The sequence below is a fragment of the Myxine glutinosa genome, chromosome 13 (genome assembly GCF_964187855.1).
Source record: "Myxine glutinosa chromosome 13, kmMyxGlut1.1, whole genome shotgun sequence".
In the NCBI taxonomy this organism is placed as follows: domain Eukaryota; kingdom Metazoa; phylum Chordata; class Myxini; order Myxiniformes; family Myxinidae; genus Myxine; species Myxine glutinosa.
This window is the reverse complement of record NC_136273.1, coordinates 1,957,456-1,983,818: the sequence shown is the minus strand read 5'-3', so window position 1 is coordinate 1,983,818 and position 26,363 is coordinate 1,957,456. Positions and strand designations below refer to the sequence as shown.

Here is a 26,363-nt window from a genome sequence, read left to right as displayed (position 1 = left end):
TCAGCGGTGGCCGTTAAACACGGGGTGGAGCATCACATCCCCACGGTCGGGCCGACGGTCTATGCCCGGGCACGCCGACTCGAGCCCACGAAGCTCGCCGTGGCGAAAGCAGAGTTCGCCACGCTGGAGCGGCTGGGGATCGTACGGCGCTCCAACAGCGCTTGGGCTTCCCCGCTGCACATCGTGCCAAAGCCCGGCGGGGGATGGCGGCCGTGCGGGGACTACCGCCGGCTCAACGATGCCACCACCCCCGACCGCTACCCGGTCCCACACATTCAGGACCTTTCCGCCCGGTTGGCCAACACGACCGTGTTTTCAAAGGTGGACCTCATCCGGGGCTACCATCAGGTCCCCGTCCAACTGGACAACGTCCCGAAGACGGCCGTCATCACCCCTTTTGGCCTCTTCGAATTCCTCAGGATGCCCTTCGGGTTGAAGAATGCGGCCCAGGCGTTCCAGCGGCTTGTGGATAGCGTCTTGCGCGACTTACCTTTCCTGTTCGTCTACCTGGACGACATCCTAGTCGCGAGCGCGTCCCAGAAGGACCACATGCTCCAACTCCGCACGCTTTTCGAACGCCTGGGCCAGCATGGCCTTATCATCAACCCTGCCAAGTGCCGTTTCGGTGCCGCCACCATCGACTTCTTGGGGCACCGCATCACCGAGCATGGGGCCGTCCCTTTACCGGCCAAGGTGGAGGCGGTCAGGGATTTCCCATGGCCCCGCACGATCAAGGGGCTCCAGGAGTTCCTGGGCATGGGAAACTTTTACCACCGCTTCGTTCCCCATGTCGCCCAGCTCCTTGCACGAGGCCTTTCGGGGCAAGCCGGGCAAAGGTGACATCGCATGGTCGGAGCTGATGGCTGCGGCGTTCACGGGCGCAAAGCTGGCTCTGGCCGACGCCACCATGCTGGCGCACCCGGCGCCCGATGCACCGATCGCCCTCACCACCGACACGTCGGACTACGCGGTGGGCGCGGTGCACGAGCAATGGATGCGTGGTGTTTGGCAACTGCTGGCGTTTTTTAGCCGGCAGCTTCGCCCGCACGAATGCCGGTACAGCACCTTCGACCGCGAGTTGCTCGGGCTCCACCTGGCGGTCCGACACTTCCGCCACCTGCTGGAGGGCCACCCATTCATGGCCCTCGTGGACCACAAGCCCCTTGTGTTCGAGATGGCCAAGGTCGCCGAGCCATGGTCGGCACGGCAGCAACGCCACCTCTCTGCCATGTCCGAGTACACGACGGACATCCGTCACGTGGCGGGTAAGGACAACCCGGTGGCGGATTGCCTTTCCCGGTCCGTCGTGCACGCGGTCCACCTCGGGGTCGACTATGCCCGGATGGCGGAGGCCCAGACCGCCGACCCCGGCATCCAGGCCTTGCGGACCGCCGTCACGGGCCTCTGCGTCACCGAGGTGCCGTTCGACGCCGCGGGCACGGCCCTCCTGTGCGACAACTCCCTCGGCCGGCGTCGCCCCATCATGCCCGCTGGCTGGCAGCGCCCAGTGTTCGACGCCATCCACGGCCTGTCCCACCCTGGCGCGAAGGCATCCCAGAAACTCGTCGAGGCGAAGTTCATCTGGCATGGCCTCAGGAAGGACGTCCGCGACTGGGCCAGGACGTGCCTCGCGTGCCAGCGCGCCAAGGTCCACCGCCACACCCAGGCACCGTTGGCCCCATTTACGGTGCCCGAGCGGCGGTTCGACCACGTGCACGTTGAATTGGTGTGACCTCTGCCCACCTCGCGAGGGTTCACCCACCTCCTCACCATGGTCAACCGCACCACGCAGAGGCCGGAGGCCGTCCCATTGGCGGCGATGTCTGCGCCTGAGGTGGCGCAAGCCTTTATCGCCACTTGGGTTGCCCGGTTCGGTGCCCCCTCGGACATCTCGTCCGACCGCGGTCCCCAGTTCACCTCGGAGCTCTGGGCCGCAGTGGCGCAAGGTCTCGGGGTGAAGCTACACCGCACCACGGCCTACCACCCCCAGGCCAATGGCCTGTGCGAGCACTTTCATCGCTCTATGAAGGCCGCACTCCGGGCCAGCCTACGCGACGGCGGCTGGGTCGACAGGCTCCCCTGGGTCCTGCTGGGCCTCAGGACGGCGCCCAAGGACGACCTGCGCGCGTCCTCGGCGGAGTTAGTCTTCGGGCAACCACTGCGGGTACCGGGTGAATTTATCCCCGGCTCCACGGCTCCTTGGTCCGCGGCGCAACAGTGCTCCGCCCTTCAGGAGACCGCCCGGAGGTTCGCCCCGGTGCCAACAGCACACCACGGTTGCCCGCCTTCCCACGTCGCCCCGGAGCTTCGCACGGCAAAGTACGTGTTCATCCGACACGACGCCCACCGGGCACCGCTACGGCCCCCGTACGACGGGCCCTTCCGCGTGCTGGAGACCGGTGACAAGTTTTTCACGGTCGACATCGGCGGTGCCCCGGATCGCATTTCCGTGGACCGCCTGAAGCCGGCCCACCTCGATCCGGACCACCCCCCGCCGGCAGCGCTGCCTCCGCGTCGAGGCCGCCCCCCGGCGGTCGGACCCCCGGCACCCCCGCCAGCAGCTCTGCCTCTGCGTCGAGGCCACCCCCCGGCGGTCGGACCCCCGGCACCCCTCAGCCCCGCTGGCCCGCTGCCTCCCAGCCCTGCACCCATCGCCAGGGGGCGTTTCGGCCGGGTCATCCGGCTTCCCCGCAAACTCACCCTTCAGGTGTGCGGGAATTCTGGGGGGGGCGCGTGTGGCGGGCACATGGGGCAATAATTCCGCGCACCAGTACGTCGCGAGCGCCCAGGCGGGGACCGATGGCACATGCCCCGCCCTTCGACCGAGCGGCCACGCCCGGGGACTAGGCGTGGCCTCGGCACATATATGCGTGCTCTAAGCTCGAGCCCGCCCAGTGCTGCAGTTCGAGCTTTCGTGATAAAGACTCTTTTGGTTTTAACAAACGCGTTGTGGTCCACCTCCTTGGCAAGCAAGTTGTGTGCGCAGCACCACACTTCAACATAAATATATAACAAGCGTCATTTAAAATCACAAAATGACGTGTTTCCCATGTAACGTATAACAAGCTTCATTTAAAATCATGTATTCCTCATGCAACATATAGCTAACATACAACAAGCTTCATTTAAAATCACATTTTAGGAGACGCGGAAGGCGAGAGAACGAGGCCATTTGGTTGAGTTCAAAGCTCGTTTATTCGTACAGAACCCAGCACACTCTAAACGCGAACGGAAGTGTCACAGCTTTTATGAAGCCAAAACCCTCTTCGGAGGGCGTGGCTCCCACAACCGCGCGTGCGTCACGTCCAACAAACCAAAAGCCCGTGCACGTGAATTAGACCAAACATATGGTATTGGTAACCGTCACATGCGGATAAGTTAACCGCGACATGTGAATAAGGTAACCGCTACAACGTGTTCCCCATGCAACATATAGCTAACATACAAGCTTCATTTAAAATCACGTGTTCCCCATGCAACATATAGCTAACATACAACAAGCTTCATTGAAAATCACGTGTTCCCCATGCAACATATAGCTAACATACAACAAGCTTCATTGAAAATCACGTGTTCCCCATGCAACATATAGCTAACATACAAGCTTCATTTAAAATCACGTGTTCCCCATGCAACATATAGCAAACATACAAGAAGCTTCATTTAAAATCACGTGTTCCCCATGCAATATATAGCTAACATACAACAAGCTTCATTGAAAATCACGTGTTCCCCATGCAACATATAGCTAACATACAAGCTTCATTTAAAATCACGTGTTCCCCATGCAACATATAGCTAACATACAAGCTTCATTTAAAATCACGTGTTCCCCATGCAACATATAGCTAACATACAACAAGCTTCATTTAAAATCATGTGTTCCCCATGCAACATATAGCTAACATACAACAAGCTTCATTGAAAATCACGTGTTCATTACGTGTTCTTGCTTTCAGATGCCTCTTCTTATCTCCAATCTTATTGGTTTCCTGGCATAGCAACTGCTTCCTAGGATTCCCTCAACCTTAAGGAATTCCTTACTTGAGGATTTCCTGAGGGTTGTTTATGTAACAGCACTTGAATAAATGCTTCACTAAAAAAAACAAAATCGACCTAAAGGGAAATCTTTGGTGAACATATAAAGCGCGTTGAGCCACGATGGCGGTCGATAGTGCATGCAAATGAGGTTAAAGTGACGTCACGCCAAACAACCAATCATGACCTTTCTTACAATGTACATCCGGTGACTTATGAAAGCTTGCTTATAATTGGTGGAGACAAGGCGATGAGAAAAAGCAGAACTTATGGATTACGGGAGGGAAAGGGTATTTTTACAACCGGGCTATTCATTGTTCGAGATCAGCGTTTGTCGTCGCACAACGATCATTGTCATCATGACCAATAGTCATGAAGAGCGCCATTTGGAATCTCAGAGATCGGTCTTTAAGGACGAGGGGTGGGGAAGGGGTGGGGAAGGGGTGTCTCCCTTTGACGTAGAAGGAAGAAAGGCAGGAGGACATCCTAAAGGTCACAATTGAAACTGTCAAGAAAGATATGGAATGTTTGACTTTCCACAACACTGATGCATTTGAAAGATCCGTACAGAGGAATGGCATCTTTCCATAAACAAAAAGGGGAAATGGTCGGCATCTTTCCATAAACAAAAAGGGGAAATGGTCGGCATCTTTCCATAAACAAAAAGGGGAAATGGTCGGCATCTTTCCATAAACAAAAAGGGGAAATGGTCGGCATCTTTCCATAAACAAAAAGGGGAAATGGTCGGAATCTTTCCATAAACAAAAAGGGGAAATGGTCGGCATCTTTCCATAAACAAAAAGGGGAAATGGTCGGCATCTTTCCATAAACAAAAAGGGGAAATGGTCGGCATCTTTCCATAAACAAAAAGGGGAAATGGTCGGCATCTTTCCATAAACAAAAAGGGGAAATGGTCGGAATCTTTCCATAAACAAAAAGGGGAAATGGTCGGCATCTTTCCATAAACAAAAAGGGGAAATGGTCGGCATCTTTCCATAAACAAAAAGGGAAAATGGTCGGCATCTTTCCATAAACAAAAAGGGAAAATGGTCGGCATCTTTCCATAAACAAAAAGGGGAAATGGTCGGCATCTTTCCATAAACAAAAAGGGGAAATGGTCGGCATCTTTCCATAAACAAAAAGGGGAAATGGTCGGCATCTTTCCATAAACAAAAAGGGAAAATGGTCGGCATCTTTCCATAACCAAAAAGGGAAAATGGTCGGCATCTTTCCATAAACAAAAAGGGAAAATGGTCGGCATCTTTCCATAAACAAAAAGGGGAAATGGTCGGAATCTTTCCATAAACAAAAAGGGGAAATGGTCGGCATCTTTCCATAAACAAAAAGGGGAAATGGTCGGCATCTTTCCATAAACAAAAAGGGGAAATGGTCGGCATCTTTCCATAAACAAAAAGGGGAAATGGTCAGCATCTTTCCATAAACAAAAAGGGGAAATGGTCAGCATCTTTCCATAAACAAAAAGGGAAAATGGTCGGCATCTTTCCATAAACAAAAAGGGGAAATGGTCGGCATCTTTCCATAAACAAAAAGGGGAAATGGTCGGCATCTTTCCATAAACAAAAAGGGGAAATGGTCGGCATCTTTCCATAAACAAAAAGGGGAAATGGTCGGCATCTTTCCATAAACAAAAAGGGGAAATGGTCGGCATCTTTCCATAAACAAAAAGGGGAAATGGTCGGCATCTTTCCATAAACAAAAAGGGGAAATGGTCGGAATCTTTCCATAAACAAAAAGGGGAAATGGTCGGCATCTTTCCATAAACAAAAAGGGGAAATGGTCGGCATCTTTCCATAAACAAAAAGGGAAAATGGTCGGCATCTTTCCATAAACAAAAAGGGAAAATGGTCGGCATCTTTCCATAAACAAAAAGGGGAAATGGTCGGCATCTTTCCATAAACAAAAAGGGGAAATGGTCGGCATCTTTCCATAAACAAAAAGGGGAAATGGTCGGCATCTTTCCATAAACAAAAAGGGAAAATGGTCGGCATCTTTCCATAAACAAAAAGGGAAAATGGTCGGCATCTTTCCATAAACAAAAAGGGAAAATGGTCGGCATCTTTCCATAAACAAAAAGGGGAAATGGTCGGAATCTTTCCATAAACAAAAAGGGGAAATGGTCGGCATCTTTCCATAAACAAAAAGGGGAAATGGTCGGCATCTTTCCATAAACAAAAAGGGGAAATGGTCGGCATCTTTCCATAAACAAAAAGGGGAAATGGTCGGCATCTTTCCATAAACAAAAAGGGGAAATGGTCGGCATCTTTCCATAAACAAAAAGGGAAAATGGTCGGCATCTTTCCATAAACAAAAAGGGAAAATGGTCGGCATCTTTCCATAAACAAAAAGGGGAAATTGTCGGCATCTTTCCATAAACAAAAAGGGAAAATGGTCGGCATCTTTCCATAAACAAAAAGGGGAAATGGTCGGCATCTTTCCATAAACAAAAAGGGAAAATGGTCGGCATCTTTCCATAAACAAAAAGGGGAAATGGTCGGCATCTTTCCATAAACAAAAAGGGGAAATGGTCGGCATCTTTCCATAAACAAAAAGGGAAAATGGTCGGCATCTTTCCATAAACAAAAAGGGGAAATTGTCGGCATCTTTCCATAAACAAAAAGGGAAAATGGTCGGCATCTTTCCATAAACAAAAAGGGGAAATGGTCGGCATCTTTCCATAAACAAAAAGGGAAAATGGTCGGCATCTTTCCATAAACAAAAAGGGGAAATTGTCGGCATCTTTCCATAAACAAAAAGGGAAAATGGTCGGCATCTTTCCATAAACAAAAAGGGGAAATGGTCGGCATCTTTCCATAAACAAAAAGGGGAAATGGTCGGCATCTTTCCATAAACAAAAAGGGGAAATTGTCGGCATCTTTCCATAAACAAAAAGGGAAAATGGTCGGCATCTTTCCATAAACAAAAAGGGGAAATGGTCGGCATCTTTCCATAAACAAAAAGGGGAAATGGTCAGCATCTTTCCATAAACAAAAAGGGGAAATGGTCAGCATCTTTCCATAAACAAAAAGGGGAAAATGGTCGGCATCTTTCCATAAACAAAAGGGGAAAATGGTCGGCATCTTTCCATAAACAAAAGGGGAAAATGGTCGGCATCTTTCCATAAACAAAAAGGGAAAATGGTCGGCATCTTTCCATAAACAAAAGGGGAAAATGGTCGGCATCTTTCCACAAACAAAAAGGGAAAATGGTCAGCATCTTTCCATAAACAAAAAAGGGAAATGGTCGGCATCTTTCCATAAACAAAAAAGGGAAATGGTCGGCATCTTTCCATAAACAAAAGGGGGAAATGGTCGGCATCTTTCCATAAACAAAAAGGGAAAATGGTCGGCATCTTTCCATAAACAAAAGGGGAAAATGGTCGGCATCTTTCCATAAACAAAAAGGGAAAATGGTCGGCATCTTTCCATAAACAAAAAGGGGAAATGGTCGGCATCTTTCCATAAACAAAAAGGGAAAATGGTCGGCATCTTTCCATAAACAAAAAGTGAAAATGGTCGGCATCTTTCCATAAACAAAAAGTGAAAATGGTCGGCATCTTTCCATAAACAAAAAGTGAAAATGGTCGGCATCTTTCCATAAACAAAAAGTGAAAATGGTCGGCATCTTTCCATAAACAAAAAGGGGAAATGGTCGGCATCTTTCCATAAACAAAAAGGGGAAATGGTCGGCATCTTTCCATAAACAAAAAGGGGAAATGGTTGGCATCTTTCCATAAACAAAAACATTAAATGGTCGGCATCTTTCCATAAACAAAAAGATAAAATGGTCTGCATCTTTCCATAAACAAAAAGATAAAATGGTTGGCATCTTTCCATAAACAAAAAGATAAAATTGTCGGCATCTTTCCATAAACAAAAAGATAAAATTGTCGGCATCTTTCCATAAACAAAAAGATAAAATGGTTCGTATCTTTCCATAAACAAAAAGATAAAATGGTTGGCATCTTTCCATAAACAAAAAGATAAAATTGTCGGCATCTTTCCATAAACAAAAAGTGAAAATGGTCGGCATCTTTCCATAAACAAAAAGATAAAATGGTCGGCATCTTTCCATAAACAAAAAGATAAAATGGTCGGCATCTTTCCATAAACAAAAAGATAAAATGGTTGGCATCTTTCCATAAACAAAAAGATAAAATGGTTGGCATCTTTCCATAAACAAAAAGATAAAATTGTCGGCATCTTTCCATAAACAAAAAGTGAAAATGGTCAGCATCTTTCCATAAACAAAAAGATAAAATGGTCGGCATCTTTCCATAAACAAAAAGATAAAATGGTTGGCATCTTTCCATAAACAAAAAGATAAAATGGTTGGCATCTTTCCATAAACAAAAAGATAAAATGGTCGGCATCTTTCCATAAACAAAAAGTGAAAATGGTCGGCATCTTTCCATAAACAAAAAGGGAAAATGGTCGGCATCTTTCCATAGACAAAAAGTGAAAATGGTCGGCATCTTTCCATAAACAAAAAAGATAAAATGGTCGGCATCTTTCCATAAACAAAAAGATAAAATGGTCGGCATCTTTCCATAAACAAAAAGATAAAATGGTCGGCATCTTTCCATAAACAAAAAGATAAAATGGTCGGCATCTTTCCATAAACAAAAAGATAAAATGGCCGGCATCTTTCCATAAACAAAAATGGGAAAATTGTCGTAAAACGTTTATTGGTGTTGCTGTCGTTGCTGTTGTCGTTGCTGTTATCGCTGCTGCTGTTGCTGTTATCGCTGCAGCTGTTGCTGATGTTGTTGCTGTCGTTGCTGTCATTGCTGTCGTTGCTGCTGTCATTGCTGCTGTCGTTGCTACTGCCGTTACTGCCGTTGCTAAAGTTGTTGCTGCTGTTGTTGTTGCTGCTGTCATTGCTGCTGTTGCTGTTGTTTTTGCTGTTGCTGTCGCTGCTGCTGCTGTCACTGCTGTTGTTGATGGTGCTGCTGCTGTCGTTGCTGCTGCTGTCGTTGCTGCTGTCGCTGCTGTCGTTGCTGCTGTTGTTCCTGCCATCGTTGCTGCTGTCATTGCTGCTGTCGTTGCTGTTGTCGTTGTTGTTGCTGTCGTTGCTGTTGTCGTTGCTGTCGTTGCTGTTGTTATTACGTTTCTTTCTGCCGCTGCTGCTGGTGCTGCAAGGTGAGAACCTCCATTCATCTTTCTCTGTGCTTCGAAGTGTTGGTCGTGCATTTGCGATAGTTCAAACATATTCACTGCCAGTTGCTGTGGGCTTTTATCTCGATATTGTGTCGGACTGAGGATGACGTTTATTTACTGTGGATAACTGCATTCGGAGCACGATTTGCAAAAATACAAAAATAGCCTCTTAATCTAACATACAGTGCAAAAGTTATTATTGATGAATATCCAAGTTTGAATTTGGTAAATATTATCCTATTCTAACCCAGGAAAAGACGAGTGAAGCTGTCTCATAAATTGTTAATTGAAGATTTTACTCATGATTCGTATACTCAAGAATCCACCAATCGATTCTTCCTAAACAGGTTATCATTGGTAGCATTTTTGAGATCATCTGGGCCACCATTCAACCAGGAACTTCATTTGGGATCCGCGTCCTTCGAGCTCTCCGTCTACTCCGGATCTTCAAAGTCACCAAGTAAGACCTCTGGCCTCTCATAGAAAAGTTGATAATATTTAACCCAACCCCCTGTGCATACATCATGCAATGTACATGGCCTACACTATCGATATTTTAGTCTGAACGTCACTGTTGTCATAATAGTTGACTTTTACACATGGTGATTTCAACAAAAACAAGAAATACAGGGCAGTAATGGAGTCTCCATTAAGCTGGGTTCGATCCCAGGACAGGCTCAAACGTAGCCAAAAGCTGTTGTTTTGGGTCCGTGTCATCAGGTGTCTCTACATCCTGGAGGTCACTGTACTTCAGACAGATATGATAATCTGTCTGTCTCAACTGCATATATTATATGGACATCCCAACATCTTTTGAAAGGAGTAGTGTTACGGTCTGTGACCTTTTTGTTCTTCCTTCCCCCCCCCCCCCCCACCCCCTTGTGAGTTAGACCAAGTGGTTTGGTCCATGTGTATAAAGCCTATGATTGGCTGTGGGCGAGGGGTCAGGGGAGGGGCCAGGAAGGGGCCAGGAAGGGGCCAGGAAGGGACCAGGAAGGGGCCAGAAAGGTGATAGAAAGGTGATAGAAAGGTGATTCAGAGGAGAGGGTGGCCATTTTTGGAGGAGTCTCATGGCGGAGTGCCTTTTCGGGTGTTGTCGAGTTTCCAGCTGCAATCTCTCCACCTGAAGGGTATGGCGGATCAACCCCCTGCAGCCGCCTCTCTACCGGAAGGGTGACTTTGATCGAACTCTTGCTGCTGTACCTCTACTGCCTTGGGGCCTACCACTGGGCCTGCCCTGGGGCCTACTGCTGGGCCTGCCTTGGGGCGTACTCGTGGACTTGCCTACTCCTACCCTCTCATGCTGGGCCTGCCCTGGGGCCTACCACTGGGTCTGCCCTGGGGCAGACTGCTGGGCCTGCCTTGGGGCCTACTGCTGGGCTTACCTTGGGGCCTACTGCTGGGCCTGACCTGGGGCCTACTGCTGGGCCTGCCTTGGGGCCTACCACTGGGGCCTACTGCTGGGCCTGCCCTGGGGCCTGCTGCTGGGCCTGCCTTGGGGCCTACTCGTGGACCTGCCTACTCTTGGACCTGCCAACTCCTACCCTCTCGGGCTGGGCCTGCACTGGGGCCTACTGCTGGGCCTGCCTTGGTGGCCTACTCTTGGACCGGCCTACTCTTGGACCTTCCTACTCTTGGACCTGCCTACTCTTGGACCGGCCTACTCTTGGACCGGCCTACTCTTGGACCGGCCTACTCTTGGACCGGCCTACTCTTGGACCGGCCTAGTCTTGGACCGGCCTACTCTTGGACCGGCCTACTCTTGGACCGGCCTACTCTTGGACCGGCCTACTCTTGGACCGGCCTACTCTTGGACCGGCCTACTCTTGGACCGGCCTACTCTTGGACCGGCCTACTCTTGGACCGGCCTACTCTTGGACCGGCCTACTCTTGGACCGGCCTACTCTTGGACCGGCCTACTCTTGGACCGGCCTACTCTTGGACTGGCCTACTCTGGTTTTTCCCTCTCTTCTCCCTTGTTTGTTTTATGCGTAGGAAGAGATTTTTCGTGTGATAATCCATAAATAAAGACAGTCTGATTGAAGGCTTGGCTTGGTGTGCTTCAGGCCATAACAGTAGGTCAAATTGAGCTAGCATCTAGACCAAATTCACATATTGCTTAAGGTATATAATTAAGGTTAAGGATTAAGGTGTCTAATTCTAATCTAGGTGTATAATTCGTACCACTTACAGTAGGTGAGGGTGTTATCGTATAGTCGTGAAAAAGACATGATTGGCCAAGTGGTCTCTTTTAGAGCTAAGTGTCCTTTGATATAATCTATTGGGTAAATTTGTCTGAACGAGCAAAGAACCCATCCTTAATTTGAAACCCACTTTTTATCATTTATGACACGTAATACCGACTTTCACCAGGTGGTGCTATACGATACACATTTCCAGCGAGAATTGGGGTCCTCCACCAAAACTGAAACCTCGGGGACTGATTGAACTTTTTCCCTTCGGTGTGTACTTGGGTACAACCACAAGTTTTCAACTCATTCTGTCTCGTGGTTTAGGGATGCAAACAAACAAGCATGCACTTCTCAAATTATATGTAGTTATGATAACATACAGAGTGAGTTACTGGTGATGAAGAAGCGGGCAATCCTTCTGATAACAACATTGAGTCCCGAAAATGAAGAGATGAGCAGTTTAACTTGTGACGAAATCAATCGATCAATTTAACTTTGCCAATATATTGATACATTCAATCAGTTCAATCTCTTTTTTTGTGAACAACAGACGTGCAATGCTTCTCTTAAGTCACTTATCGTTGATGTGTGCTCAATCTCACAGGTATTGGGCATCCCTTCGTAACCTCGTGGTCTCGCTCTTAAACTCCATGAAGTCCATCATTTCCCTCCTTTTCTTGCTCTTCCTTTTCATCGTTGTCTTTGCCCTTCTTGGAATGCAGCTCTATGGGGGTCGGTGAGTGCAACAATTTTACCATTTTCACACAATTCTTCCATTTGAGATTGTCTTCATTTAGACTTTTTGAGTGAATGAATGAATGAATGATCGTTTTAAGGCCATTTTCCCCGCTAGAGCGGGGGTAGCCTTGCGGGCCCCATGACAATCATGGATCCCTGTTTGAGGCGATGTTTTTATGGCCGGATGCCCTTCCTGACGCCAACCCTTGGTCACGCTCTGACGATGCGCAGGGATACGGTGTACCTATTCTAAACCGGGGTACACACCAGGATCATTCATCCCAGCAAGCTGGTACTCAATTTGCCGACCTCGGAAGGATGACAGGCTGAGTCAACCCCCCTGGCGTTAATTCAGCGATCGACCGGGATTCGAACCCAGGATCCTAGGATCCCAAGCCGGCACCCTAACCGCTAAGCCAACGCCAGGTTCAAACGCCAGGCTCGCCAGGCTCAGCCAACGCCAGGCTCACCAGGCTCAGCCAACGCCAACGCCAGGCTCATTTAGACTTTTTGAGTGTGGAATTGAAAAAAAAGGAATGAAAAGTAACCCCTGACTGGACAAGGACAATAACCCTGGTCATTTAGCCTGGTCAGATTTATTTAATATTTCTGTTAAAATGGCACTTTGACAGAGATAGCAATTTAATGTGCGAGTCAGGGTAACATGGTTTTCTACATACAGTCAGCTCTTGTGAAAACGATTACTGGCTAAGATACATTTTGATAAACTGATTTTGCATACCATTGTCATTAAAGTGAATTCAATTATTTTTTTTGTATATAGAGTTCAGGCTCGTGTAAGAGCTAACACATTACACACGAAAACAGGCACAGACCCATAGAACATACAATAAATAAAGAGAGTGGGAGACAAGAGGGGGAGAGACAGAAGAAAACATACAAGCACACCAACAGTAGAGAACAGGGACGTCGGTAGATCTGTGGAAGGAAGAGGGCCGGTGGGAAGAAGAGGAGGAGGAGGAGGAGGGGAAGGAGGAGGAGGGGTAGGAGTAGGAGGGGAAGGAGTAGGAGGGGGAGGGAGAGGAGGAGGAGGAGGAGGGAGGGAGAGGATGGGGAGAGGGAGAGGAGGGGGTGGAGGAGTGGGGGGAGGAGGAGGGGGGGGGGAAGGGGTACACGGTAATAAAATAAATTGAAACTACTAGGAATTTCAGGAAAGAAGTTGGAGATTGAAAGAGGTGGATTTGGGGCGTTTCAATGGCGATATAAAAGATCAAGGTTTTGGATGGGGAAAGATAGGAGATGGTGTTGAACAGCTGTTTTAAAGACCTGGAGGGAGGAGTGGGATTGAAGAGAGTGAGGGAGTTTGTACCAGAGGAGGCAGAAAAGAGGAATGAAGGAGTGAAGGTGAGCACAGAGTCTTGATTTTGGCAGTTTCACCAGAAGAGGGTTGCTGGCAGATGTTGTGCGTCCTGCGGGAATATTTGGGGGGCAGAGCAAGAGCAGGGTGAAGATCCAAATCTGGATCTGGTGACAAGAATTTTAATATTTCTAAGTGATTCTTCACCATTGAGTAATCGGGCCAAAAATGATATATAACAGGATATTTCAAAAAGTTGTGGATGACTTCTGATAAAACTTGGTGGATGAGTTGGTTGGGCGACAAGAACAAGCTGATTCGATTTTGGTTTGTGTGGGATCCAGATTTTGGTTTGTGTCGGATCCAGGTCCTCCCTATCAGTTGGATACATATGTAAACTGTTCAGCCTGGCGGAGGTATGCGCTCTATCTACCGAGTGCCGCTCTAGTTGTCTTTATAACTAGCCGAAACCCGTGGAACATCCACGGAAGGGAGGATGTGGTGTATGGATAGAGTGTACCATTATGGATGGCATAGGGGATTTGCTTGTCCGAGTCAGAGTTAGGAAGAAAGATGAGAATGAAGAGTGCGTATATGAACAACGTATTTATTGCAATCTACTTAAATGACAACGCTACGATATACTTTTGAAAAATGAATGGATTCGTAATAGGAATCGGCATAGCATCACTCTGGGATTGTCCACTCAGTGGACGGCTTGCTGTCGCCTTCGCCTGTCCAATCAGCGGACGGCTTGCTTCGCCTTCACCCAGCAGACGTCAATACGATGGCATCGTAAGATGGCGTCGTATCGGCCGTTAATCGGATGCTTTTTGGCCCCAACGTCGGCTAATTCAGATTTTTCGAGTATGGCTGTATGTGATAAACAAAGAGCGCGGTTCATAGATCGTAAATCCATTCGTGCCGTGGGCATCGGGTCACTGGGTGCGGCGTAAAAGGGATAACAAAGTCGAGTCCTTACGCTATTATTATATAGATAATTGCAAGCCTTTCTTGAAGCATTTGAGGAAATGTTTGTGTCAGTTTTAGGGTCATTCTCATTAAACAAATCATAACCTGAGATAGTTATACAAATATACTGTAATTATTGTCTTCCTACAGGTTTAATTTCGAAGAAGGAACTCCACCTACAAACTTTGATACATTCCCAGCAGCAATCATGACTGTTTTTCAGGCAAGTAAAATATCAGACACTACTTCTTCATTTGCTGCAGCAAAAGGCTACGGAGTAGCATCAATGGCTGAGGGCACGGCTTTGCTGATGATGCAGTGCCCTCTGCTGGTTAAGGTAGGAAGTTGTAGATTGGCCAAGGTGCTGGCGATAGCTCACCTACTCTTATGGTAACCACAAAGTTATGACTAAATGACCATTCGTTCACTCCCTTCCTCACCCCCGCCCAACCCCCCCTCCCCCAACACTTTCCTTTTCGTAAAGCATAGAAGTAGTGGAAGAATGGGGATTCTGAAGGACACTAAAAATTAACATTGAATTCAATGGAGAAAATTAAGGTTAATTTATTGACTCGCTGGATTTTCAATTAGATTTTATCCTCCAATTCCTTCCCATCCTCAAGATTTCAAGATGTTCAACAGACATTCGCTGGTGCTCATTCTCACTCACGACGTTTGTTCGCTGTTAAGCTAAGTTCCCACTTTCACGATTTTGAGGACGATTCACGCCGATGTACCAAGATCTATAAATCGTCGTCAGTCGCAGCCCGTCGGCACTTTTAGTGCAAAATTCCGTCACGGACACGATGTTGTTACGATCTCTACGAGGCGAGTACGACAGTGCTACGACACTAGTACGACATGACACGAAACTAATAAGAACAAGTCAGGAGACGACGATGGTTCACGAGCGAGCGGTATTCAATGACAAAGGGCGGACTATAACCGAAACAGGGCAGGACAGACCAGGCCCGGAAATGTCAAAACGAAGGTTACTGACCTTGAAATGAGATAGAAAATAATGTATAATCAGTTATGAGGTTAGTTAGCGACACAATCTATCTATAATTCCAGTAATCTCTGTATGTCTGTATGTCTGTGACCGCTGTTTCTCGACAACCACGGGTCTGATATACTTTAAACTTGCCAGGTATATTGCTGGGGACCCGAGGATGTGCCTTTTCAAGGTTTCATATTAATCGGAGAAGTAGTTACCGAGCTATGTCCAAAAAACGATTCAACCAATCAGAGAGCAGCGAGCTATCACGTGTGCCGAACGTGGCGAACAGACTCTGCCTCGGACGGCACATTTGAGAGCGTATTCATTTATTTCACGTTGGCAAACTATGTTGCCGTTAAACTATGTTTTAAAACTAATTAAAACTAATTTGCGATTCTTTCGCTTTCCTGCGCGTTTGTGCACGCTATGGCGATTTCTTTACCAAACTCCGCAAGCCGTTCGCTTTGGACCAAACCATTTCATGTAAATAGAGGGGGGGGATTGTCACCGTACTCGCAAGCCGTTCGCTTTGGACCAAACCATTTCATGTAAATAGAGGGGGGGGATATAATTTTAGATATATATATAGTACGGGCATGCCCTAGTACCGAAAATTCGGTGAAAAATGAAATGGGGGGGGAAAAAAAAGAAAGAAAAAAAAGAAAAAAGAAAAATGAAAAATGGAGCTCCGTGGGGCTAGAAACATGACATTGGCCGAACCAAATATCGAAACCCCTGTCAGATTCCACCAAACCTCTCGGAGAAGATGTCGCTTGAACTCGATTACCCCCTAAAAAGCCATTTTTTTCGGGCGTGGCTCCGCCCACAATGGGCGCAATACGCCCCACTCTAGGCAGGACACAACTAGATCATGATATCAACCTCCCACCCAAGTTTCATCAAGATCGGATGATATCGGGTAGCTATGCTGCGGACACACAGACACACAGGCACACACACACGACGTATATAGTGGTCACTTGATAACTCGTGAACCAAAAATATTTAATGTCTGCCAAGACTTGTAGATATTATTTCACTGGAAAAGCATACCAAGAATACAGACAATACCCTGTATCCCTGCGACATTTACAAATTGTGAATGACGCTCTCATTACAGTTTCTTGACATGAATTATTTTAAAAGGACAGGCAGCCTGCATGGTAATATTTTGTCACAATTGGTACATTATTAAGCAGCATTATTTGGCCAACATCTTAGCAATATTGTAGCAATAGGCCCTATTGGGCAAATGTTTGCTTACAATTTCAAACACAAAAATAATGATCATTGGGCAAAATTTATGGGACATATGTTCAGGACATTGGAAATTTAAAATGAAACATTTTAAGAGGTACTTACACGTACAGGGGGGTTCCAACCTTGCTGCCTTTTCCTCCAGCAGCCACCTCTTCATTTCTGTATTCTTGAAAGCCTTCGGTTTCTTGTTGTAGAAACATTCGTTCTCCCGGTACCACTCCGCAAGGTCCACCCGCTGTCGGTCAGTGAAAATGTACGTGGACCCACGAGCCCTCTTCTTCTTGGGTACCGGTGTTGTCTGGCCGCCTTCTTCTGGATCATCAGACAGTTCATCTCTCTCCTGGCCAGCCTCTTCCCCCTGTGGTGGCATTTCGGCTTGTAGTTGGCTTGAAAATAGCTTGCAAAATGGCGACGACGGACCATGAGGCGGTATATATACTGGCGTGGTCTCGTGGCTGTACCTGCGTGGTCACATGATCTTGGCAGCGTCGTGGATTGGCCGTGGCAGCATCGTGGCGGTTCTTGGTATTTCGTGTGTGTCTTGGGAGGTTTGTGGCTACAACGTGTTCATTCGTGGCTCATCGGTCGACTTCATGGTTCATCGTGGCCATGTCTTCTAGATTTATTGGCATAGTCGTGACAGACTCGTGGTGGCATCGTGAAACATCCTGTTTATTTGCTTCCACGTCGTCTTACGTCACATTTTCGTCGTTCATCGTGGCTCTGTCTTAAACGGTTCGTGTTGTGGTCGTGTTATACCGTAACCATTCGTGAACATTCGTAGCACATCGTGACACATCTTCCTCAATCGTGGTAGATTTCTACACCACGATCTCCCTCGAATGGTCACGAACCATCATGACACTTACACGACGTGTCACGACACCACTACGACATTGCTACGACACATGAAGACTGAGCGAAATTTTTGAACATTTCACAATTAGCGCCACGACATGACTACGACCTTTCCCGACTGCTAAGGACTTCCCCCGACTACATCTACGACACTCCCAAGTCTCCCCTACGACTTGCCACGATGTTACATCGGCGCGAATCGGCGTCAAATTCGTGAAAGTGGGAAAGGGGCTTTAGTCGGCGCATTCAAGACACCTCATTCTCCTACTACTTGTGGTGGAAGGGAAAATTGGGGGAAGGGGAATTAGGGAGGGGAAGGAGAGGGAGAAAGGGGGAATTGGGGAGGGGGGACTGCATTTGATTATACTCACAAAGTGGACCAATTCATATTCGTTTATGTTATATTTTAGGGAATAATTTAATGTTCTTATAACACTCATTACCATCAAGTATATTTACAAACAATATGTTGAAACTTGGTTCTTGGTACAAGTATCTTTGTTGAGCAGAGATGAAATGATGGACCTCTCATAATGTCCTTGTTTGAGCACCTCCTGAGCCACATATCATTTTAAGATTGCCGTCAATTATTTTTCTATTGATTTCTTGGCAACCATCAAAATTTTCTATTCATTAAAGGATGTTTACACCTCTAGGAGGAGCCTTTAACTTATTTGTACTTGAATTTATTAGCTTATTTGTTTTATTTACTTTTCTTTTGGTTATTTCTTCAATAAGACAAATTTGATATTTTTCACATTCGTTATGCTTTCCATTTAAATACCAAGCCTTCATTTTTCTCCACTCTTTAGTTTGGTTATTGCTTGGTTCTATAATTTATATATCAGTAAAAAAGGTGGCGGTAGCCCGTTAAACCACCCCCCCCCCCTTCCCCCCTTTTTGGTTCACGAGTTATCAAGTGACCACTACATCATGTGTGTGCGTCTGTCTGTGTGTCTGTGTGTGTGAGTGTCTGTCTGTCCGCAGCATAACTACCCGATGATATCATCCGATCTTGATGAAACTTGGGTGGGAGGCTGATATCATGATCTAGTTGTGTCCTGCCTAGAGTGGGCGTATTGCACCCATTGTGGGCGTAGCCACGCCCGAAAAAGATGTCGTTTTAGGGGGTAATCGAGTTCAAGCTACATCTTCTCCGAGGAGTTTGGTGGAATCTGACAGGGGTTTCGATATTTGGTTCGGCGAATGTCGTGTCCAGCCCCACGGAGCTCGATTTTTACTTTTTTTTTTTTTTCCTTTTATTTATTTATTTATTTATTAATTTTTTTATTTCATTTTTCACCGAATTTTCGGTATTGTGTCGTTAACTAACCTCATAACTGATTATACATTATTTTCTATCTCATTTCAAGGTCAGTAACCTTCGTTTTGACATTTCCGGGCCTGGACTGTCCAGCCCTGTTTCGGTTATAGTCCGTCCTTTGTCATTGAATACAGCTCGCTCGTGAACCATCATCGTCTCCTGACTTGTTATCTTACACTTATGTTTATCTCAACACTTATATTTATCTTCACACTTATACTTGTTTTATTGCTTAGCACTTTTTTTTTTTCTTCTTTTTTTGTATACAAGATCGAGGCTCGTGAAAGAGCTAACATTAATCACACCAAAAGTCAAACCGACACACAGAACACAAAAAATAAGGGTAGCCGCAGACAAGATGGGGAGAGAGGGAGAGAGGAGAGAGGAGAGAGGAGAGGGGGAAGGACACAAACACAACATTTGAGAGCAGGGACAATGGGAGAAATGTGGGAGGGGGAGGGCTTTGGGGGAGGTGGGAGAGGTATAAAATATATGAACACGGCAAGGACTTCCAGGAAGAAGTTGGAATTAAAGAGAAAAAAAAAAAGTGCATCTGGGGTGAATTAGTGGGGGGTAGAAAAGATCAAGGTTTTGGATGGGGGAAGATAAGAGATGGCGGTGAACAGCTGTTTTAAAGACCTGGAGAGAGGAGTGGGATTGAAGGGAGTGGGGGAGTTTGTTCAAGAGGCGGGAGAAAAGGGGAATGAAAGAGTAAAGGTGAGCAGAGAGCCTAGATTTTGGCAGTTTAACCATAAAAGGGTTGCAGGCAGATCTTGTGCGACCTGAAGGAATATTGGGGGGGACAGAGCACAGAGAGAGCTGGAGGAGCAAGGCCGGAGAGGAGTCGGTAGAAGACAGAAAGACCACCAACCTGCCTGCGGTGAGTGAGTGAAAGGCCCTCGGAGTTAACTTCATCGCAGGAGATTCCAATGATTCTGAAAGCTTTGGTTTCAACAGCGTGAAGCCGAGCTAGGTGTGAGGCAGGAGCAGCAGCCCAGAGGGGGGAACAGTATTCCATTGAGCTGCGGATAAAAGCCTTGTATGTGGTGAGGAGCTCAGGTGTGCCAAGGAAGGACTTTGCACGACAGAGGATGCCCAGTCGGCGCCTGGCTTTGGAGGCCAGCTTGGAAATGTGGTTTTCCCAAGAAAGATCATGGCAGATAGTGAGACCCAAAAGCTTGAGTGACAGAACTTCTTGGAGAGGATTGTTGAGAAAGTAGATGGGAGGGTTTTCCAGTCGGTCCTTTCGGAGAGACATTGTAAGAGTGTGTGATTTGTCAAGATTGAAAGACATGTTCCACTTGTTTGACCAGTCTGTGATTTTTTCCAGGTCTGCAGAGAGTGAGGAGGCTGCAGACTGCCGATCTGAGGGATGAGGAATGGAGCGGCAGATAGTGGAGTCATCAGCAAAGAGATAGAGAGGATTTTCCAGAGAGTCGGAGAGATCATTGATGAAGACCAGAAATAGCACAGGGCCCAGAACACTACCTTGGGGAACTCCAGCCAGAACAGGAAGGGGAGATGAGAGAAATCCATTCAGGGCCACACGTTGCCTTCGACCAGAGAGGAAGTCCACAAGCCATGAGTGTAGATTTCCATGGATACCATAGGAGGAGAGTTTGGTGAGCAGAGCTGGGTGCCAGACCGTATCGAAGGCACGTGATATGTCAAGTGAGACAGCTCTGATTTCCTGTTTGGCATTGAGGACCTCCATCCATTGTTGAGACAGCAGAAGCAACATGTCCAGAGTAGAATGACCTGGTCTGAATCCAAATTGATGATCAGAGATCAAGCCATTGGGGAAGAGGAAGGATTTGATATCCGAAGCAATGATGGATTCCATGACTTTGCTGATAATTGGAAGCAGGCTGATTGGTCTGTCGTTGCAAGGATCTGTTTTTGCACCTTTTTTGTGTAAAGCGGTAACGTTAGCTGATTTCCAAGATGTGGGCAGATGACCTTGAGCAAAAGAGATGGTGAAAAGAACAGAGAGAGAGGGTGAGATAGAGCGGCAGAGCAGGATTTTAGGACCCGTGGGCTGATGCTGTCTGGTCCAGTTGCAGAATCAGAGTCGAGGTTTGACAGAAACTTCTCCACCTTGTCAGGAGAGAAGGACACATAGTCAAGGAGCAGTTGGGTTCGACTGGGAATGGTGGGAACAGAGAGAGATGGGTTTGGGACACAAGATTTTGAGGCAAACACAGAGTTGAGGCATTCGGCTTTGTCACGTGCGGTCAACTGTGTATCCATTTGAGGTAAGGGAGGGGATGGAGGGGGAACAAACACCAGAAACGGATTTGACCAGACGCCACCAAGATTTGGAGGAAGGAGACAGGTTTGAGAGTTCAAGCTTGAGTTTGGAGAGATAGTGCTTCCTGGCACTCCTGAGGCTAGACACACACTTGTTCCGAGCTTGGTGGAAGGAACTGAGATTGCCTTCAGTTGGATTTGCCTTCCAAGAGGCAAAGGCAAGTTGTTTCAGGGCAACTGCCTCACCACAAGATTCAGTGTACCATGGACTTGAGGAAGGGTAAGACAACTGAAGACGAGATGGGATAAATCTGTGCATGAGAGAGAGAGCAGTTTGCTTTGGAAGAATTCCCAGGAAGAATTTATGTCAGAGGCAGTAGAGGTGGGAGACCAGTCCAGATGATTGATGGCTGCTTGCAGACCGTGCCAGTCAGCCTGAGTGAAATGCCAGACTCGTCGGCGCTGAGGAGGCTCTCTGAGATGGCCAGAGAGATGTCCACTTTAACAAGCACATGATCAGAAGAACTGATTGGAGCAGAAGAAGAGCAGCAGACATTTGCAGGGAAGTTAGTCATAACCAAGTCCAGAAGAGAAGATACTCCATTGACTGAGATCCGGGTTGGGAAATTGACAGATTGTGTCAGTCCCAATGAGTCGCAGAACTCCTTTGCTGAGGTGCCATGGCTGGTGAGAGATGAACCCACACCCAGCCAGCTGGCATGATGACAGTTAAAGTCGCCACATATGAGGAAGAGAGAGTTTGGATGAGTTGATAGAAGTTGGTCCATGTTGTCCAACAGCGAAATGTAAAAGGAGTCATCACTGTTTGGAGGACGGTACAGAACACATATGAACAAAAGGTGGGAGCGGAGAGGAAGCCGTAGCCAGAGGTACTCCTGGCGGTGGGGTGGAGAGAGGGCAGTGCAAGGAGAGTGAGGAAGAGAGTTTTTGATAAAGATAGCCACCCCACCACCAGGACGAGGCTCAGGTCTGTCATACCGGAGGAGGGAGTAACCAGGAAGAGATATTAAGGAATCAGAGACATCTTGAAGGAGGAAAGTTTCTGTTAAGCAGATCAAGTCTGGATTGTCAGAAGCAACCTGAATGGAGAGATCAATCAGGTTTGAGCGAAGGCCCCGGATGTTTGAGGTCCATACCGTTAATGAGGAGAGAGGGGGAGCATCGGGTGCAGGACAGGGGAGGGGAGGGGTAGGGTCAGATGAAGGATGAGAGGGGGAGGTAGGAAGAGCAGTTGATGGTGTGGCAGAGATTACAGAAGAGTTACAAGAAAGTGAAGTATGAGGAGGACGAAAGGTTTGATGGTGATGGGATGAGGCACAGTGAGGGGTTGTTTGAGGGGGGGCAGAGGAAGGTCGAAGGTTGGGGGAGGTGGAGATATGAGATTGAAGGGAGACGAAGTGGGGAGGAGGCAGCTTTGAGAAGGAGGTGGGAGGAGGGAGAATTTGGGAGGGATGGTTGGGGGTAGGGGTTGGGGGGGAGTCTTGAATGGGAGAGGCAAGGGGGGAGTTTAGTAGGGAAAGGCAAGGGGGGAGTTTAGGAGGAGAGGGGCAAGGGGGGAGTTTAGGAGGGGAGGGGCAAGGGGGGAGATTTGGAGGGGAGGGGCAAGGGGGGAGATTTGGAGGGGAGGGGCAAGGGGAGATTTGGAGGGGAGTGGCAAGGGGGGAGTTTAGGAGGGGAGGGGCAAGGAGGGAGTATAGGAGGGGAGGGGCAAGGGGGGAGATTTGGAGGGGAGGGGCAAGGAGGACATTTAGAAAGTGGATGATTAATGAAAGATGAACATTTATAACAAATTGGGTTTGTTGTGATTTTCAAGTGTGCGATCCGTTCAAGAACGATGGAGGAGGGGTGGAATGAATGAGAATTTAGAGCATGTAGTGAGAAAGAATTATAAAGAGATTGAATATTTTTTTGGAATGGAATGAGTTGAAGAGGAAATTGAAAGGAGCCTTTTAAATAGGAAGAAAAACAGCGTGTTGTAATAAACCACTGAATAAAACACTGAAGGGGAAAGTTTAAACAGGTTTAAACAGAACCGTGAAGAACAATCTTATATTCACAAAAATACCAACGGGGAGAGGGAGCCGAGAGGGACACCACGAGTCACTTGAACAGGGCAGAAGGTGTAAGGCAAGGGGATAATGGGGGCGGGGCGGGACAGCGCACATGGACAGAGGCGCACGATGGAACAAAAGCACACGAGGAGAAAGGGAAAGAAAAGTTTTTTTTTGTTTTGTTTTGGGGGGGGGGGGTTGTGGAGGGGGGGTTACAACGTCAGACAAAGAGTCGATGTTTGGTGAAGTTTGGGGGAGAAGGGAAAATCAAAAAACCTAGCAAAACAGCGAAGGAAGGAACAACCTTCGACGGGGGAAGCCTGAGGCTGCAAGGCCACGCTCGCAACACGGCAAACAAACGATTAATTTATGAAAGATAAACACCGAGAAACTTCCAAGGGGCACACTATAAGTTCACACGCCGAAAGATAAATACAGTTTCGACAAAATACAATTGTGAACAGACTTAACTTTGAAACGTGGAAACTTTGAAACTTTGAAAATGGGGCGGTACAGCGCACATGGACAGAGGTGCATGATGGAACAAAAGCACAAGAGGAGAAAGGGAAATAAGTTTTTTTTTTGTTTGTTTTTTTGGGGGTGGGGGGGGGGGGGGGGGGTGGGGGGGTTACAACGTTAGACAAAGAGTAGATGTTTGGTGAAGGTTGGGGGAGAAGGGAAAATCAAAAAACCTAGCAAAACAGCAAAGGAAGGAACGAACCTTCGAAGGGGGGAAGCCTGAGGCTGCAAGGCCTTGCTCGCGATGCGGCAAACAAACGATTAATTTATGAAAGATAAACACCGAGAAACGTCCAAGGTGCACACTATAAGTCCACACGCCGAAAGATAAATACAGTTTCGACAAAATACAATTGTGAACAGACTTAACTTTGAAAACGTGGAGACCGTGTGGAGCTTCGAAAATCCCTGCCGCCGTCTCCAAGATCTCGCGAGATCGAGCAGTGCAACGAGACTTATATCCATAAGACAACAACAACAACAACAACATGCATTTTAAGGCCATTTTCCCTGCTAGAGCGGTGTGTACCCTGGTTAGAATAGGTACACCGTATCCCTGCATGTCGTAAGAGGCGACTAAGAGGGTTGGCGCCAGGAAGGGCATCCGGCCATAAAAAAAAAACATTGCCTCAAAAAGAGAACCATGACAATTACAACTACATATGGGCAGGGTACAGCCTGAAGTGGAGATCGGTTTCTGAGGTTTGGGACATGGAATGTAGGGACAATGACAGGGAGATCAGGAGAAGTGGTGGAAGTATTGGTCAGAAGAAGAGTGGACATGTGTTGTGTGCAAGAGACGAGATGGAAGGGAAGTGGTGTGAGAATGGTGAAGGGTAGGCAGGGACAGAAATACAAGTTTGTGTGGCAAGGGTGCCTGGAGGGCGTGAATGGTGTTGGTGTCCTGTTTTGTGAGGAGTTTGTAGACAGTGTGGTGAGTGTGACTAGAGTGAGTGATCGGTTGATGATGGTGAAAATGATGATTGGAAAGCTCTTGGTGAACGTCATCTCGGGATATGCTCCGTTGGTCGGAGCGATGAAGAGAAGGACAAGTTCTGGTGTGCGATAGAGAAGCTGATGGAATACGTGAAAGATGAGGAAGGTGTTGTGGTAGGAGGAGACCTAAGTGGACATGTGGGAAGGAGTATGGATGGTTTTGAGGGAGTTCATGGGGGTTACGGATATGGTGTGAGAAATGGAGAAGGTGAAAGGATTTTGGAGTTTGCTGTTGGAGCCGATTTGTTGATTTGTAATACTCAGTTCCAGAAAGAGGATAATCAGCTTGTTACATACACGTCAGGTGGGTCGACGACCACCGTTGACTACCTGCTGGTGCATAGGCGAGATAGGGGGCACCTCCGGGACACAAAGGTGATCCCGGGGGAGGAGGCTGTTTCACAGCACCACTTGGTTGTCTGCGACATAAGGGTGAAAGGTGCGAGGAGAGCTCGGCGGGTGAAGTACCAACCGAGAATGAAGGTGTGGAGGTTGAAAGAGGTGACAGTAAGGGAGGCATTAAAAGAAAGGCTGAGTACGGTAGAGGATGATGTGGTTGAGCTTGAACGTGGTTGGATGTCAATGAAAGATAGTCTGTTGGGAGCCGTTGGCGAGGTATGTGGATGGACAAAAGGACCACCGAGGCACTCGGAAACATGGTGGTGGGATGATGAAGTTAGAAAGAGGATTGACGAGAAGAGGAAGACGTTCAAGGAGTGGCAGAAGGCGAAGGGTACGGTAGCAGAAAAAGCAGAGCATTAAAGTTATAAGGCAGCCAAGAAGGCTGCAAAGAAAGAGGTAGCAAAGGCGCAGGAGGCATGCAGGAAAATGTTCGGAGAACGCTTGGATTCGGAAGAGGGTCAGAGAGCGGTATTCAGGATTGCAAAGCAGATAGCGAAAGAGAGGTGTGATGTGATGGGGCTGAGTTGCTTGAAGGATGAAGTGGGACAAATCATTGTGGACCCAGATGTAATTAAAGGAAGATGGAAAAGATATATGGAAATGCTGTTGAATACAGAGAATGAATGGGATGGCAACATAGAGAGTAACCCAGTTTTAGGACCGGCAGAGAAGATAACTGAGAAGGAAGTTGAGGAAGCGATAAAAGCAATGAAGAGTAGAAAAGCGGGAGGGCCGACGGGAGTTGTGGGAGATATGTTGAAGGCAGCAGGAAGTTGGGGGTGTGAAGAGAATGACAGAGATCTGTAATCTGGTGGTGAAAGAAGGCCGCATTCCAGTGGATTGGGAACTGAGTACCCTCGTCCCTCTATACAAGGGGTAAGGTGACCCTCTGGAGTGTGGCTCGTACCGAGCGAAAAAGTTATTGGAGCATGGAATGAAGGTATTGGAAAGGGTGTTGGAGAGGAGGATAAGGAAGAAGGTGAAGATCGACGAAATGCAGTTTGGATTTATGCCAGGAAGAGGAACGACAGATGTGCTCTTTATTGTGAGGCAGTTGCAGAAGTACATGGAGAAGAGGAAGAAGTTGTTTCTTGGATTTGTTGATCTGGAGAAAGCATTCCATAGGGTTCCACGCGAAGTATTGACATGGGCATTGAGGAAGTTAGAAGTGGAGGAATGGTTGATCAGAGTAGTGATGGCAATGTACAAAAGAGCGCACACAGCTGCAAGGACGAAGGACGGGAACA

The 26,363-nt window shown here is 47.5% G+C and overlaps 1 protein-coding gene across 1 annotated transcript in view; it reads left to right on the top strand.

Moving 5' to 3' along the window:
• The window catches only part of LOC137439185 (putative voltage-dependent N-type calcium channel subunit alpha-1B), an 856,614-nt gene that overhangs the window by 257,571 nt on the left and 572,680 nt on the right, over positions 1-26,363 (top strand). The window contains exons 13-15 of the mRNA XM_078766934.1: positions 9,563-9,675; positions 12,012-12,143; positions 14,586-14,658. Coding sequence (XP_078623060.1) covers positions 9,563-9,675; positions 12,012-12,143; positions 14,586-14,658 — 318 coding nt within the window. The remainder of the gene's footprint in view (positions 1-9,562; positions 9,676-12,011; positions 12,144-14,585; positions 14,659-26,363) is intronic.